The sequence below is a fragment of the Micropterus salmoides genome, unplaced genomic scaffold (assembly GCF_014851395.1).
Source record: "Micropterus salmoides isolate LMB-PRFRI ecotype aquatic unplaced genomic scaffold, ASM1485139v1 Ms_hic_scaffold_11, whole genome shotgun sequence".
NCBI classification, from domain to species: Eukaryota; Metazoa; Chordata; class Actinopteri; order Centrarchiformes; family Centrarchidae; genus Micropterus; species Micropterus salmoides.
This window is the reverse complement of record NW_024040152.1, coordinates 15920902-15936691: the sequence shown is the minus strand read 5'-3', so window position 1 is coordinate 15936691 and position 15790 is coordinate 15920902. Positions and strand designations below refer to the sequence as shown.

Sequence of the window (15790 nt, the reverse complement as noted above, 5' to 3'; positions counted from 1 at the left end):
GAACAGTACTAAAGTACAATTTTGTACTACTACAACCTTCACAACATTTATCTGGCAGCTATAGTTAGTTCTTACTTCGATTAACAATCGACCCTGTTTGGTTTTGTTTCTTCTTTTAAAGCACTTTGTAACACTGTTAAGAGTGCTATATAAATAAATATATTTTATTATTCATATGATTATTATTATAAGACACACAGCCCTGTCTACATCAGTGGAACTGTGGTGGAACCATTTTAGGTTCCAGGGAATCAGCATTACAGAGGACCTTTCAAGGACATTGCACATATCCACCCTGGTGAATAGTAAAGAAAGTTGGTTTAACTTTAACTATTACTTTTGCACTATCCTCATTATACTAACACTATACCAATATAACCAAAGTTTTCCTTTTGCACATTCTATTACACTGTTATTGCACATACTGTACATATATTTGTTGTGTGCATATGTGTATATACTTAACTGTATACCTTCCTTGTAAATATTTTTTCATTCTCCTTATTTCATCCTTTAATGCTACTTTTCTTGTGACCAACATTTTCTTTTTTCCCACACTATCCCCACAAGGTTGCATAAACATCCAAATATACAAATTACACATACATAAGTACAAAGAAAGTGCTATATGGCTTCTTTCGTATAACTTGTTCTATATTGTATTGGCTTTGGTATTGTTTAGTCTAATTTAAAATATTTTGAATATGTTTTTGCACATTTTCTGTGTAACATAGAGGGGGTTGCAGCAACCCTGTGTTGTATATTTGACAATGAAGCTTAACCTTGAACTTTGAACTTAGCCATAATGCCAGTAAAAAGGCATGCTGCTCTTTTAGCATTAAACCACGAAAGAGTCATAGCCTCTCCACCCAAAACAGACATTTGAAAACTGAAGTGCTTTAACTTTGCTGACCTACAGGTCCTCCACTGTCAGCGGGCCGGAGCTAAACATGGATTTCCCAGCAATTCACGTCATTTGTATCCGGCTTGTGTGTGTCCAATAGAAAGAGGAGAAAAGAAAGCAGTGTAGGCTGCTTGCGCTCTGGTAGCCTGAAACGCCATCTTAACTAGAAAGGGGGTTTAAACAGGGATAAATCAGGAAAGGGGGCATTCATTGGAGGAGATAACCCCTTATTTTCGTGTATGTTTTAAATCCTCGGGTCGCTTTGGAACAACATGTTACTAGTCATGGTTTTAGGCGTTTATAACACCAAATAAAGGCGCATACGAGAGGAAATCGGCAAGACACTTATTAGCTTCTAGCAACCTAGCAAGGGGGAGGGGCGGGGTAGTAGGATTTTTTTCCACAGCCGAAGTTGTTTGTTTATGTTATTCCAAACGGATATGTCCTCTTCAAACCCAGGTAAAGTGCAATAAAAGTAACAGCGACAATACAGTCACATTGTACTACATAACTGTTAATCGGGTTATGGGCGTTGTCTCATGCAAAGCTAAAGCTGGCACTTTCCTAAAGATAGCGTGACAGCATCAGCTAAGTTAGCTTAGCAAAGCTAATGCTACAGCGAGGCTAGCTTGTTATTGCATAAGTGGTAGCTTGCTGACATGCTAGCTAGCTCATAGTGGCCAGATTAGCGACTAGCTAACTGTAAAGGGATGTTGTGATATTTTTTACATAGCTAAATAAAGTAAGATGACAAACCAAGTCTAAATTAGCTAACTGTGTTACCAAGCTGCGGTTGGCTATTTCGGTTAATATTTTTCTGTTTTTAAGTAACGTTAAGTTAATGGTCCTTACAACATTGCTAACTGTATGCTAAACGAAACGTTAGCTTTAACGTTAACTTAGTGTCGTGGTTGTCTTGACAATCCACAAACACGAAGAATAGTTTATGTGGACCTAATGTAGCACATTAAATGTTATACACACATGTTATGAAATAAAACCAATGACAGCTATGTGAGCTGATGCTAATTTGAGTATGGGCTCCGAGTGTTTTATTTTCTTTTTCACAGCTTGAGGCACAATAGGATATCACCTGTCATATCTGCTAACGTTACATTTCTGTGTTATTAATAGAGTTACCAGACCCAAATCTGGGTATGGGGGCAAGTGGGGCTCAAGCAAGTAGTGGAGGGGCTGCTGTTGTACCAAAAGGGACCAACAAAAGAAGAGCTGCGTAAGTTTGTGTGTGTTAGTGGTATATTTTATTCTGATGTGTCAGTATTATGTTATGGGTATTTGCTGACTGTTTTACTTTTGTTTTTGACATTTGTGGTCAAAATTCTTGTAAGAATATTGGTGTTAAGCTACCCATGTGGCTCACTTCTCCTTTTTCCAGGCCAGACTTTGACGATGAAGATGATGAAGGCAACAAGTTGTTCAGGTACTTTACATTTGTTTTGAGGATGCACGATATTGGGTTTTGGCCGATAATCAATATGCCGATATGTTAAAGGTCATTTTGGCCGATACCGATATTTACACGTCCTTTTTTTATTTTTTTTATTTATTTATTTTTTTATTCCACTGAAGAGAACACCAAGTCTCTCCTGTACTACTTTAACCCTAATACTCATTTGTTGTAGAAACATACATTAAACAAGACAAATAACATTTCATTCCACAAAAAAATTACCATTTTACAAATGGAGATAGACAGACATTCACCCCTGAAAAATATCAATTATTTCACTTAGGAGAGGATTATATGCAAGTGCCACATTTTATTTTTATGTAAAACCATAACAACCAAGCTCATTATATATTCTGAGCTGTAAACAGCACTATTACAGTGAGCTGTCTATTACACAAAATAAAAGCGGGTGTATCTTGAAGTCTCAGTACTGAGGATGTGCTTTAAAGCATAACAAACAACACGGAAAAAAACTTGAGCTGATCACGTCTGTAGCTGAGCTAATATCTATTGTCAGCTGTTTACACTGTTCCAGCAAACTCCTCAGCAGATTTTTTTAGAGAGGCATGTTGGGAGTGCTTAAAATGTCCTACAGTCTTCCTCCTGATCCAAACGCGATGAATAAAAAAAAAACTATTGTTATTTAGTGATGGGCACCGAAAGGCAGTATTAGATGGGCCTGGGGATGAACTGTTTATTACCAGGCTGCAGTCTCTGCCTGCTGTCTGTGTGTCGGCTTCTACACACACAGACATGCAGGCGCGCACACACACACACACCATGGCCAGCAGAGATCATGGCTGGGGTGGAGACAGAGAAATGAAGGTAACGCTGACTCCAAACTACTCAAGTTCAAGACAGCAGCGATCATTACTGTAAGTACATGCAATAAAACCACCATGAGTAAAAAGATGATACTTTATCAGTACATCTGTTAAACGAGCATAAACCTGTAGAAAGCGTCATTTTAATCTGCTCTGTCCACAATCTCTCATCCTGTTTTATATAAGCACAGCTAACGTTAGCTTGGCAATTAGCCAGATTTACAAACCAGCTAAATTGAAAGCTGTCTGTAGTCTAGCTGTTCATCTTAGTTTGCCATGTAGCTTAAAACTTGGCAGTGAATGACAGCAGAGAGACGGGGAGGAGGACGGACTGATGCCATATTGCGAAGGAGCTGTCGTCTTCTTAATCAGTGAAAAACATCCTAACCACCGATGGTATGTTTGTTTGGCTTTAGCTGCCTTCACCCGCGTCTGCGTGGCTCTATCCAGGAGCGGCAACATGATGCCCAGAGCTCGACAACAGCAGCGACGCATGTTTGATTCTCATTGGCCAAAATTTCATTTTCTGATAGGATTCCGATAATGAAAATATGCCCAATATCTGCAGATATTAAATCGGATGCTTCCCTAATTTGTCTCAGTTTGTTCTGTCCTAAACCAAGATGAGGTGGTATATCAAGTGTTTAGATTGTCTGGGCTGCTTCAGTGTTTTCTCTGTTTTTCTTCAGGTGTGACGATGAAGGAGGTTCCAGCAATGACAAAGAACGCTTTGCCAGGTAGGAGGATGATTTGGGAGAAATCGATGGGGTGTAGTGGAGCAATACTATTTATGCAGCTGTTACCCCATGGTGCTCTCCCTCTCCTTTCGGAGTATTTTTTTTTTGTTATATAATTTTTTTTTTTTTTGCACTTACACTTAATTTTTGGGCTTATGTTTTAGCGGGTTGGTTTCATTTCCAGGTTTTTGGAAGAAGATCAGAGTTTTGCAGATAAGGAAAAACAAGCCAGGTATGGCCTGTACCACTGTGGAAGGCTTCCTCTCCTGCTTGTATCCACATCAATATTGAATGTACTGATCCGATACTATTCTCTCCTGCTGGGACCCCAGCACATTGTCATTTTGAAAGCTCCAAATTACCGGTATATTTTGGAGCTCTATGAATCTGTTTTGGTGCTTGTCAGAATGTTTTGCTTTTTTACCGATGCAGCTGGTTGTCTCTATCAACCCACAGCTGTGTTATGTGTCACTAACTGCAATGCTGTGTGCACTCAGGGACTTATTTCACTTTGGTAATCCCTTCCTCTTGAGCAACTGTTCTCTCTGTTTTGTGTCCCCACTCTCAGGATATCTGAAGGGTCTTTCTCTTTCAGCATTTGCTCTCTTTTGTCACACAGACTGCCTTGAAAGACCAGTCTGTCTCGCTTTCTCACTATCATTTTTACAGATCATTGACTACACAATATTATTTGTGCGTCCATTATGTTTCTCACCTTTTCTCATTCCCACCTCTTCTTCCTGATTGACATACTTGCATTGCAGCATTAACTCTAAACTCTACTCCACGTTGTCCACCTGCCCGTTTGTTTTCCCCATCTCAATCCCTCCTATCCTCTCCACCTCTGCCTCCCTTCCTCATTTCCTCACTCCAGGGAGAACCACAGTGAGATTGAAAGGCGGAGGCGGAACAAGATGACTGCCTACATTACCGAATTGTCAGACATGGTGCCTACCTGCAGTGCACTAGCACGGAAACCAGACAAACTAACCATCCTACGAATGGCTGTGTCCCATATGAAGTCTCTGAGAGGAAGTGGCAATACCAATGCAGATGGGTCATACAAACCTTCCTTTCTCACTGACCAGGTATGAGGAAATGAGATGTAGAAATTATTCATATGGGAAATATAGTCAATTTCCTTTTGACATAGACTGCATTCACATTGGAGAAATCTAAATCTAAGAACTTTCCTTGAAAGCATTTGACATTTACTCATTTGGCAGACGCCTTTATCCAAAGCCGCTTACATTTGAGAAACATACAGCATACAAGCACCAAAAGAATCAAGACAACAAGAGATCTACAGGTGACAAGTGCATACGAGTAAGATCCAATAGCACGTATGGCATCAATGGTGTAATACCTAGGGAAAGAAATAAGAGTTAAGGAAAGAGTGTAATCAATACAAGAGCATTGTAAGGGGGAAGAAGAAGAAGAGCACAGGAAGTGCATGTTCAGCGTAGGCAACAATTTTGGAAGTCAGTACTACTTCTGTAGACTTCAACCAAGTAATTTAATATACAGGTCTCATAGTCACCATGTAGCTCATACAAAACCTCTCTGAGGTCAGTGGAAATCTTTTTTAAGCATGCAAGTTAGTTTCCTCACAAGGTGTAGTTTTAAGTATAGTTACTATTTTCACTGTCTTTGACATTGCTGGTGTAATCTAAATTTGTCAATGTCAAAACAGGCATCCTTCTTTTTCTTCATACTTCACCAGCATTTTCTCCCAGCCCTTGAACAACTTGTAAATTGTTCAGAAACAAACTTTGTGAAAATGCAATGACTGTAAGTAAGTCGCTGGTGGCTTACACCATCCTGGTGAAGCTCCTTGCTGAAAGGTGAAAAGAAGCAACTGGTGTCGCAGTCACTGAGGAAGCTCATATCTGTATACACTCTACCCAAGGCAAAAGTGTAAACAGCAATGATAAGGACCAATGTGCATAGGGATTTGGGTATTCTGAATTTGGAGAAAAGGGGGATTAATCACAAAAAAGTAAAATGCAAAGACTTTAGATTCATGCTTTTTATAGGGATGCACCGAATGTTCGACCACCAAAATGAATCGGCCGAAAATAGCAAAAAAAAAAAGCACTTTCGTTGTTCGGCCTAATCAAAAGACTAAAGACATTTTGCCGAACAATTAGGTTGACATGTCGGTAGTGTGGAAGCATTTTAAAGTTTCTGAGAAAGATGCAAAAGTTGCCTTTTGCAGACACTTTTCTGCTGTCTCCTAGCACATCCACTCCATCTGTGACTGACTTCTTAGAAAAGGCAACAAACGGTCTGACCCGCTTTGAGGCGATTAAGCTAGCCGCACATAAATTTGGAGTACACACGTATTCAAGCCTTTATGGTAAATCCATTGAAACGGACCAGTGCGAGCTGACAGGCAGGTTAGCGACTTTATCCTCTCATTTTCTCTCTTTACAAAGACAAGTGTTGCAGTATGAGAGTCCTACCTGAAGAGAGGCTGTGAAGTCTTCATGTTACACAATAGGAAACCACATACAACATTATTTATCAAATTGGGTCTGACTTGATAAATTTAGCACGAGGATAGACATGTGACAATGTCCGGTTTTCAAAATAAGGTGTCTATACAGGATGGAAATAAGATTAATTGGATTATATTCACAGAAACTATAAAACATTAACATGTGTCCATTAAAAGTCAATGGACACATGTAATTTACTTTACCAGACCTTCTCGGGCCTCGGACCCACCCAGCATAGTCCAAATCCTGTGGGAAACACTGAGTAAAAAGCACATTTTGACCATTTTATTTTTGCGATGTTAAAAAAAAAAAAGGCAAAATAAATGGAATAAATCTGAATGTACTTGTTCGGTATTCTGCAATTCTTTCCATTATATTTGGCTTCGGCCAAGAATTTTAATTTCTGTGCATCCCTAATGCTTTATGTTAGATCTCATCCTCACTGCTTAGCCTGCCTTTGATGTCTGTCTATAGGAACTCAAGCACCTCATACTGGAGGCGGCTGACGGCTTCCTGTTCGTGGTGTCATGTGAGACTGGTCGCATTGTTTACGTCTCTGACTCCCTGACACCCGTCCTCAACCAGTCGCAGTCTGAATGGCTCGGCTCCTCTCTTTATGACCAGCTCCACCCAGATGACACAGAAAAGCTCAGGGAGCAGCTCTCTACTGCCGAGAATAGCAACACAGGTACAATGCCAAACATAGACACTAGATATGCATACAGTAGTAGAGTTCATATCACTATTAATCTTGGCACACGATCACCTCATTACACCCGTGACTGAGTCGATTTGGTTTCTTGTTTGCCTTTTAAAGGGAGGATGTTAGACTTAAAGACGGGAACAGTGAAGAAGGAAGGCCAGCAGTCATCAGCCAGAATGAGTATGGGAGCCCGTAGATCATTCATCTGCAGAATGAGGTGGAACTCATACTATAATTAATTATCCAGATCATTATTTACACTCATGTGTACCTAGATGCATAAATGGACGATTTGGTGCCCTGTGTGTATTTGCAGGTGTGGCTCTTGTCCAGTGGAACCAATTTCCATGAACAGACTAAACTTCCTTAGGATTAGGAACAGGTGACCAAAAACCCAAATGTTTTTCTTTTACATTTCTTTGGGTTTTACATTTGAGATTACTGTGCAAAGGATAAACATACCGGGAGAAGCATTGTAGCAATAAGAGTAATGTGAGCACAATTCTTTTACTGGCATAGTAATGGGACTGATTTTGCAGTATTTTTAACACTATCTTCCTTCACCCCAGGAATGGTTTGGGTGTAGCCAAGGAAGGGGAGCCCCAGTATGTAGTGGTCCACTGTACAGGATATGTCAAGTCCTGGCCCCCTGCAGGTGAAACTAGTACTTTCTTTTTCAAGCTGTGTGCAAATACAGCCATTTGTTACATTTACTTTGTAATATGGCTAGGGCCTGTAAATGATGCTAAATTTATTATTATATCAATTGTATTTATGAGATATCATATGTGGCCCATGTTAACACAGTTTTTGCACGTTTGTGTTTTAGGAGTATCATTAACAGACGATGAAGCAGACAACACTCAGGGGAGTCGCTACTGTCTAGTTGCCATCGGTAGATTACAGGTATGATGGATGCCTTGTGTGTAGAGATACATATGTCTTTTGCTCTGGATCACGTTAGAATGCCAAAATTATTTTTAACTAATCATGTATTGAGCAGTGGATGGATGGAGTAGGAAATAAGTTGTGTAATGGTGAAAATGTGATCTTCAGTGTGGATCTTTTTAAAAAAAGAAATTGCCTTTATTGGTGGTAGAAGAGACGTGTATTCTCTTGAAAATTCAGCCACAAGGCAGAATTTTATGGTCACAATCTACAGTGTGGCTTTTAATGTATCTAACTTGTTTTGACCCATTTAACATGGTGTTAGCTTACATTCTTTGCGGTACTATGCTTGTATTAAAAATCGGGTTTTGTCCCCCCCACCCCAGGTGACTTGTTGCCCAGGTGACACAGACATCAACAGTATCAGTGTTCCAGTGGAGTTCATCTCACGGCATAATTGCCAGGGCATGTTCACCTTCGTAGACCACCGCTGCATGGCTGCTGTCGGCTACCAGCCCCACGTAAGACTGGGACAGGGACTGTTTTCCAACAGCCTTTGCGCCAGAAGTTTGCCTTAATGTCCTGTGGGCTAATGGTGGTTCTGTTATCTGCTGTGTGTTTGCAGGATTTACTGGGAAAGAATATTCTCGAGTTTGCCCACCCTGAAGACCAGGGCTTACTGAGAGACAGCTTCCAACAGGTAAGTATGAGCATGTGCTGATTTTTGACTGTACTACCACATCATTGTGGTTACGTACATCTAAAAGAGTATGACATAGCATTACACTCTTATAACATTGGCGCAGAGCAGCTCCCTCTGCAGACACAAAAGGCTAACTTTATAGAACTTTTGTAAACGATCTTTGATGTGTAAAACTGGCCTTCCCCTTTAAGTAACTAGTTTCCTGTTGGTTTTCTGCAGTGACCTAATTTCTTAAATGTGGTATATATCAGAAATAAGGCTGCAATTCGATTATATAATCATTATCGATGCATCTTAATCTTATTAACGGACACACTGTGACCTACACTGCACGTTTACTCATCATTACTTGCGCATTGATATTAATGATTGTGACATTTTAGTAGGTTGGTTATTCATTCCACAGCGGTGGTGTACTGAATACAGGGGGAACACTGGTCTCTCTGTTGTGTGCATGCCATAGACTGTCCGGGTGCTGCACTTCCGCGAGTTCTGCCTTTTGCGTTCCGTCAACATTTCGTTATCAATTAATGTTTAAATAATCGATTTTTTGACATTTGTCAATCGAATCAGAATCTTCCACGTCCACATGCGTCTAAGAATCGCTTTTTTTCCCTCCCCTAATCAGAAACCAAGTTATCTTCAGGTATGTAGGGTAATGTAGATTTAATGGATCTAATTTGCATATGCTTTCTCACATGCATGACAAAGACTTGATGTGGGTAAACTATTGCTGTGACAGCAGTGTGGCAGAACTAAAGAAAAGATTACTAGGGCCCTATGATTTCAGCAATGCGGAAAACAGACAGAATCACAGAATTTGATAATAAAAATGGAATCAATTGTAAAATGCGGAATATTGTCTAATCCACCAAAATGTGAATGCAGTTTATAAAAAGCTGGTTTTCCCTAGCATTATAAGCTTTATTTTCACAGCGTATAAGCCGAATGAACAGAGAACTGTGCTATGTTTGGTGTAAAGTACAGGTTTGACTGAAGGCAGGGCTCAAGGCCTCTTACACACACGTGCGTCCTTTCAAGCTTTTGTAAGCTTTGTTGTTTCTTGTGTGCCTGTTCACCTACTGCTCATCGATTATTAAAAACACCAGATAATGACTGTTTGGCATGCTTGACTTGTGTCCACAGGTGGTGAAGCTAAAGGGCCAGGTCCTGTCAGTGATGTTTCGGTTTCGCACTAAATCAAGAGAATGGATATGGATGAGAACCAGCTCCTTCACCTTCCAGAACCCATTTTCAGAGGAGATTGAGTATATCATTTGTACCAACGTCAATGTCAAGTGAGTCACACACTGATTTTTCCCAATACCGGTGATTACGCAACATGATTATACAATCAAATCCAGCACATAATGAAACTATTGCGTCTTGAAATGTGACTGTTGTGAAATATCCCTCTGTCTGAATGCTTACCTATCAACCTCATTCCCCAATTAATCTTACACCATTACCACACCCCCTTTTAATAAATCATACACTGATTACTCTCTCCCTACCTCCCACCTCTCCTCTACACACGCCTCTGATTGTGGGGCAGTAGAAACTCGACTCAGGACCCCCTCACTCCCATCTCCTCCCCAGGGGGTTCCCTGCCCCCCTCCCTGGGTCAGAGCAGCCCAAACTGCACTCCTGTAGTGCTCAGCCCTGGGCAGGTGGCCACCAGGTGAGACCAGACCAGGCCTGGCCTGAGATTCCTCCCCCTGCATGGGAGAACAAGGGCTGCTTCTTCATGGGAGACTACAGCTGTTTCTAGCAAACTTTAGTCCTTCTGTGTTTGTTTTCATTTCCCCACTCTGGGTGATTCTTCTCTCCACTGTATTTGTCTCTGTATTGGTGTTTAAAAAGAAGTATGTCTGATAGCTGTGTTCTTACAGTTGGTAGTGAATTTTTTTTAGAGAGATCAACCTTTTCAACACAGGTGGTGTAGCATGTTAGCAGTATGTATTTATTCCACTGACCTTTCTCTGCCAAAGGATGCTACTTTCTTCTTCTTCTGTCCTCGTTTCTGTTTTATGTTGCCTTGTTAACCGGTGGCGGGGTGAGTGCCATTTTGTGAGCTGGTGTTTGGGATTTCTCACTCAACAGCGGAGGGAATGGAAATGAGGCTATTTTAGACTAACTCTCTCTCTGTTTCCTTTGACAGGCAGTTACAGCAGCAGCAGCAGAACGATCTAGAGGGAGGTGGAACCAGAGACGGCCTGTATGAGGCAGGACCAATCACCCTCTCACAGGTTAGGCCATGCACATGTGGGAATACATGAATGTCTAGTTTGATTGAAATATATACACTGCTCAAAAAAATAAAGGGAACACTTCAGTCACACTCCTGTGAAATCAAACTGTCCACTTATGAAGCAACTCTGATTGACAGTCAGTTTCACATGCTGTTGTGCAAATGGAATAGACAACAGGTGGAAATTATTGGCAATTAGCAAGACACCCACAATAAAGGAGTGCAGGTGGTGACCACAGACCACTTCTCAGTTCCTATGCTTCCTGGCTGATGTTTTGGTCACTTTTGAATGCTGGCGGTGCTTTCACTCTAGTGGTAGCATGAGACGGAGTCTACAACCCACACAAGTTGCTCAGGTAGTGCAGCTCATCCAGGATGGCACATCAATGCGAGCTGTGGCAAGAAGGTTTGCTGTGTCTGTCAGTGTAGTGTCCAGAGCATGGAGGCGCTACCAGGAGACAGGCCAGTACATCAGGAGACGTGGAGGAGGCCGTAGGAGGGCAACAACCCAGCAGCAGGACCGCTACCTCCGCCTTTGTGCAAGGAGGAGAAGGAGGAGCACTGCAAGAACCATTCCCAAGACCTGATTCCAACTGAGCACATCTGGGACATCATGTCTCGCTCCATCCAGGATGCTTTAGTCCAGGTCTGGGAGGAGATCCCTCAGGAGACCATCCGCCACCTCATCAGGAGCATGCCCAGGCGTTTTAGGGAGGTCATACAGGCAGTGGAGGCCACACACACTACTGAGCCTCATTTTGACTTGTTTTAAGGACATTACATCAAAGTTGGATCGGCCTGTAGTGTGGTTTTCCACTTTGATTTTGAGTGCGACTCCAAATCCAGACCTCCATGGGTTGATAAATTAGATTTCCATTGATTATTTTTGTGTGATTTTGTTGTCAGCACATTCAACTATGTAAAGAAAGGAGCATTTATGAGATTATTTCATTCATTCAGTAGGATGTTATTTTAGTGTTCCCTTTATTTTTTTGAGCAGTGTATAAGACATAGAAGACAGAGAGACGGGACACTGGTGCTGCTCATACCGAAGCTCTGGGGTTCTGACAACTTTCTATCCCTTATCGTGGTGGAAAGGGCTTACCGGTTCAGGAAAGTTCCAGACAGCAAAATTCCTTAACTTCACCCACAAGGAAAAGGTCCTCCGGGTAGCACCAGAGAAAGGCGACTTTTATCTGGACAACAAGACCGTTTCTTTCTACTGGTATTACAGCGACAAGCTGCAGTGCTAAAAAGCCTAATTCAGCGGCGTGAAAAAGATCCTGTGGGATAAAAATGTTGACTTTGCCCTGTTTTACTCAGCCAAACTACAGATCAGATACCAAGGAGCTCTTAGATTATTTACTTCATCAAGCTGAAGTTCAAAGTTACTTCACTGACCTCTGTATCGGTCTGTCTGTTTTCCTATCCAAACAGAAGTGATACAGTTGGTTATAGCCTAACAATAAAGCTAAATCACTGCAGGGGAAATTCCTTCACCTCGAAAGTCCTAGTGACGTCCATTCTAGGTCGCAGGCCACAGTTGGACAGTATGTTATAAGTATTATTGTTGTTAATAGTAATAATAGTTTTGGAAAGAACCAGCAAAATGTTGATTATGTGGAAACTTTTGTGTGGACTTTGTTTAAATGCTTGCTTCACCTGGAAATTTTACTTTATTGAAAGAGATCCACGGTATTACACAACTGTGCTTTTAGGCTATATGAAAATGAACTTGCTCCATCTTACATTATTATTATTTATTATTATTAATGTAATATAATTATTATTAAGTAATGATTACCAATTTCATTATCAGTTAATCTGCCAATCATATTCTCACTTAATAATTTTGTTTATAAATTGTCAAAATGGTGAAGAAGCGATTTCCTAAATTTTGTTGGTTCCACAGTGTAAAACCCAAATATAAATGATTTACTATTATAGAAAGAAGAAAACCATAGAATATTCATATTTGCAAGGCTTAAAGCAGTGAATTTGATGTGTTAATTTGTTAATAGTTGCCGATTCATTTTCTGACCATCGATTAATAAACTAATTGTTTAAGTCTAGACTTGACTTAACTGTAGTGTGTGTTAGGGGTCAACTGAACAGTCTCAGTATTACATCCCCCTCAATACACCGTTACTATTATGTCAATATTGTCATGTGATTGGTTGTGTTTTTCATGATTTGGTCTGCACATATCCAGTTTACTCATTTGTTGAGCTTTTAAGTTATGTCTCCTCCTACATTGATTGCAGCTCCTCCATCTGTTGCAAAAGCCATAAAATTGCAGAAACTATACAGATTGCAGTGCCGTATTAGACAGAACCTCTATGAACACCACATTCAAGTGTTCTGGTGCGTTAGGGAATTGTTCATTTCAAGCAATTAACTTTTAGAGTGAGATGATGAATGGTCACAATTGGATTTTGGAGGTTAATGTTTCACCACTTTACACTTGATAAGATTTGAAGTGTGATCCTTGACTAATACTTCCTCAGATGCCGGTGCAGCCAGTGACTGCGGCAGGGCCGGACCACAGCAAGAGCCTTGAGAAACCAGAGCTCTACCCCTCCCTTTTTCAAGGCCCAGATCAGACCAAGGGTCTGCCCTCCACCCCGACTCCCTCCACACAGATCTACCCTCCAGCCAACAACTTCACTGCTGGTCATTCCAATGATGCATACAGGTAGGAAGTCTTCTGTGTGTATACATGTAACCCAGATGTTAAACCTGGTGCCAATAATGAGTCTAATCAACTGGAGCTCTGTCACAGACAGTTACTAGAGACAGTATCTCTGTTGACATATTATGTACAAACAACATGGCATAGCACAGAAACAATGTTTCTTAACACACTCAACTGTCACACTCACAGCGCATGAGAATGTGACAAGCAGTCCATAGCTCCCGAAGTGAAAACAGTATTTCCAAATCTCTACTGGTGGACACATTTCTGCTGTCACACGGTATATACTGTCATATTGCCTAACCCTAAACCTCAGCAGTTACTCACTGTAGTGAGAATGAATAAACTGACCCCATTTATGTAACCTACCAACTGGTTTGCATGTCTGGAGGTTTTGCCAACCAAAGCAGAGCTAACAGGGGACTTTTTTGTGTGATAGTGGCTTACGTGCAACAACAGCCCATGGGAAAACTTCCAGTTCTCTCAGTTGTAAATCTGCAATATACTATAGTCAACATAAATGGTATATGAGAACACGGGCTTCCCACGTGTACCCCAAGTGGGTGTAGATGCTGGATGACAAAGATTATGATCTGTTTAGAATGGATTCCTGAAAGCAGGAACTGTATGTTTAAAGAAGTTATACTCACTGTTACACTGACTTTAAAAACAATTTCTTCATTTGCTGTGAACGTGAAACGAAGTGGCTTCCATGTTTATTTCAACAAAGTTTTTAACATCTGATGAGATTTATTAAAGTTATTTTCTCTCAGTACATAACAGAGCTCTCACTCCCTTCACTTTTGTTCACAGGCCAGGCAATATGACTCCACAGATAACTCCACAGGTGGCACAGCCAGCCCATTCAGCAGGGCAGATGCTGGCTCAGATGTCTCGTCAGAATGGAGCGCCGCACTCAGTTGCCCCCTCCAGCACTGCCAGCCCCCTCCATGGAGGACCAGCAAGAGGAGGATGGCCTGGAGCTGGAGCTAGACCACAGTTTAATAACCAGGTAAGCCGGTACAACAAGATTGAACGTCTGTTTTGTTTTGCCTTTGGTTGTATATTTTTATTCAATCTTCATTCACAAATGAAACAAACTAGAAACTTGTATATGCTTCTTATCACTTATTTAAACTCAACCCCATCTGTATACTAGTCAGTAAATGGAGTTACTCTTTCTAGTTACACTCTAACCAGCAGGTGGCTCCCCAGGCGGCAAAGACCATGTCTCCACCGTTTGCTCCCATGGGAGGATTTGGAGGTGGCTCTTCAAACTCTTTTGGCCAGATGCCTACAGGTGCTGCTCCCACTCCAAGCAGTGGTGCCAACTATCCGCCCATTAATGCACGTGCCACCCTCAACACCAATGGTTATGGTAGGTTTAGTGAATGTATGTGTGAATCTGTGTCTCAGTGTTATTCTGGTGTATCCTCTCACTCACCTCTCTGTCCTTTGTTCCAGATGCCTCTCAGTCTGGGGCACAGTTCCCCTCTCGAGCGACGGAGGCAGTGTGGCCCCAATGGCAAGGCCAGCAGCACTCACAGAGTAATGCCGAGCAGCATCCTCATGCTCAGGGCAACCAGCAAGACATGTTTCCTGTGAGTGATACAATTACTAATATCTCGCCGTCTCTCAAGCAGTTTCTTCTGCCTCCAGCTGCCACTTAAAATAAATCTCATTGTCTCTTTAATCTGATTCAGGATGTGTTATCTATGCTGGACCAGCCTGCCAACTTCAACAGTGATGAGAGCTATGAGATTTCCATCTTCCCTCCATTTAACGAGTGACCTGGTCAATACTTCTCCACTGGTCTACCCTTTTGTCTTGACAGTTTTTGCCCTCAACCTTTCTTATATTTAGCTTTTCTGCTCCTCTTCCCGCTCCTGAGAGTAGCTCTTTTCTCTTGCTTTGCATGACTTAAATTGCACTGCCACACGCCAGTTAAAGATGGAGGGATATATCTGACTGCAGATATATAGAGAAGGAAAATCAAGGATTTTCTACTGACTAAAAGATGAGTATTTTGACTATTTCAGCCATTGTAAGAGAATTCTCTAGCTAGCACTGCCCAAAGCTCAACTCTATATATATATATATATATATATATATA

General features: G+C 41.3%; 1 protein-coding gene across 11 annotated transcripts; it reads left to right on the top strand.

The window, feature by feature from the left end:
* Positions 1-1016: 1016 nt before the first annotated feature.
* arnt (aryl hydrocarbon receptor nuclear translocator) lies at positions 1017-15790 on the top strand. 11 transcript variants are annotated; one of them, XM_038711331.1, is made up of 21 exons: positions 1017-1363; positions 2039-2138; positions 2301-2345; positions 3889-3936; positions 4121-4168; positions 4811-5024; positions 6912-7125; positions 7255-7357; positions 7457-7522; positions 7710-7795; positions 7970-8046; positions 8415-8549; positions 8654-8728; positions 9878-10029; positions 10290-10412; positions 10893-10980; positions 13490-13677; positions 14491-14689; positions 14863-15055; positions 15142-15278; positions 15381-15790. In XM_038711331.1, the coding sequence occupies exons 1-21, from the start codon at positions 1327-1329 to the stop codon at positions 15465-15467; spliced, it is 2415 nt and encodes an 804-aa protein (XP_038567259.1). In that variant the 5' UTR covers positions 1017-1326; the 3' UTR covers positions 15468-15790. The 11 variants fall into 11 exon arrangements, with proteins under 11 accessions (XP_038567259.1, XP_038567258.1, XP_038567261.1 ...); XM_038711330.1 differs by having other exon boundaries at positions 10287-10412; XM_038711333.1 differs by having other exon boundaries at positions 1018-1363; positions 10287-10412; positions 14881-15055.